This window comes from Nicotiana attenuata, unplaced genomic scaffold (assembly GCF_001879085.1).
Source record: "Nicotiana attenuata strain UT unplaced genomic scaffold, NIATTr2, whole genome shotgun sequence".
Taxonomy (NCBI): domain Eukaryota; kingdom Viridiplantae; phylum Streptophyta; class Magnoliopsida; order Solanales; family Solanaceae; genus Nicotiana; species Nicotiana attenuata.
Window position 1 is genome coordinate 72,625 of NW_017673994.1, and position 1,665 is coordinate 74,289.

Here is a 1,665-nt window from a genome sequence, read left to right on the forward strand (position 1 = left end):
CTCCTCTGCGTTCTGCCCCTTCCACCCATTTTTCTCTCTCCTTCTTCCTTCTTGCTTCTTCCCTTCCTCCATTTTAAACCAAAACACACTACTACATAGCCCTCCTCCAGCACCTCTTTATCCACTAGTAACATTCCTCACCACCACAGATCTGAAACACCGCCAAACTGACAGTAATATTTGGAGAAATTTCTTTCCCACATTCTTATTCCCAACTTTTGAAGATGATCCTTTGCAAAGAAAAAAATAGAAATAGTGGAAGAAGATTGCTGGCGACACTTGTTTCCGTTAAATTTTCTGGTAGCAAAATTTTAAAAAATTTTGGGTGAAGTTTTTGGTGATGATGGTCGTTTGGTTGGTTTTTGATAGCAAGTTCTTTTTGTTGGTTGATTGGTAGTGCTATGGTGAAGTGTAAGCTGTGAAGAAGCTTTCTCGGTGAAGATTGATCAGAGACTGACCGTAGGTGTTGATGGTTACACGATTTTTAAGATCTGTGGTTAATTGCAGAATAAATGAGATCTTAATTATATATATTGTAAAATTGTTACTTGTGTGTTGTTTTGAAGGTTTTGGTAAAGATGCAGGGGGGGAGAATAAAGATATGAGGGAGGAAGAAAGTGGTGGAGGGGAAGGTGGAAAGAGAAAGAAAAATTAAAAATATAAAAATAATATAAAAATAAATTAATAATGATGTGTTACAAAAAATCTGACGTGGACACTGATGTGTCATCCATGTCAGGGATTTGAAGAACGCGCGAGACGAGAGGGGTTTAAAATACTGACTTTGAATAACTATAAGTGCCTGGATGAAACTTCGTTGAGTACAGGGACCGGGACGACAAACGCAAACAAGTACAAGTGCCTACCAGGCTATTCTGCCAACAATAAATACAAAGTTTCTATTGCTACATCAGATAATCCTTAATATTATAGTGATATACTAGCATATTTTCAAGTGCAAAGAATTATGTCGCCAAAAGAATCAAAACAAGAAAAAAGGAACTGACCAAGAAAGAAACTCTCTCTCACACATCACTACATTAAGCCCTCCGCTCAAATAGCAGACTCCATCCCAAAAAAAAAAAAAAAAAAAAAAAGAGAGAGAACGATAAGGAAAAGATTAAAGCTTTTTCTGCTTCCCCTCTCCGGGTTTGCTCCCAATCGCATTGCTGATGGATATTCACAAGAAAACCAAAAAGGAACAGCGATATCAAAAATATTTCTCATGTGCTATTTTCTCCGATGGCATAGACTGGAGATATGACCACCACCCTAAAAACATTCTTCCCACTCCTACCACCAAGGCTTTCATGCTGCTCTTAAGGTTTTTGATAAACGCTGATAGTATCCTATTTGCTGCATCCACAAAGAAAACAGAAGCAGTATAACAAGAGACAATGATTGGATTTAGCAGAAGATCATAAATAATCAGCTGTACCTTGTCGGAGACGGATGGAGAAATTTTCTCCAAAGCCCGTTTGAAATGTGACTCCTTGATAGTTGATGGTGTGTCACCACAACTTGTATCTAATGCTCTCAATTTATCTTCAAGTGCAACCATTGCAGCTTCATTCATCTAGCAAATTTAAGCAGTTGGTAAAAGTACCAACCATAAAAAAAGATATGCAACGAGTTCCATTGGGTTTGGGGGGGGGGGGGGAGGGG

General features: G+C 38.4%; 1 protein-coding gene across 1 annotated transcript in view; it reads right to left on the reverse strand.

The window, feature by feature from the left end:
- Positions 1 to 850: 850 nt before the first annotated feature.
- LOC109217779 (cell division control protein 48 homolog C) overlaps positions 851 to 1,665 on the reverse strand; it is a 6,356-nt gene continuing 5,541 nt past the window's right edge. The window contains exons 9-10 of the mRNA XM_019382046.1: positions 1,439 to 1,576; positions 851 to 1,356 (exon numbers count right to left, since the gene is read on the reverse strand). Coding sequence (XP_019237591.1) covers positions 1,309 to 1,356; positions 1,439 to 1,576 — 186 coding nt within the window. The 3' untranslated portion in view covers positions 851 to 1,308. The remainder of the gene's footprint in view (positions 1,357 to 1,438; positions 1,577 to 1,665) is intronic.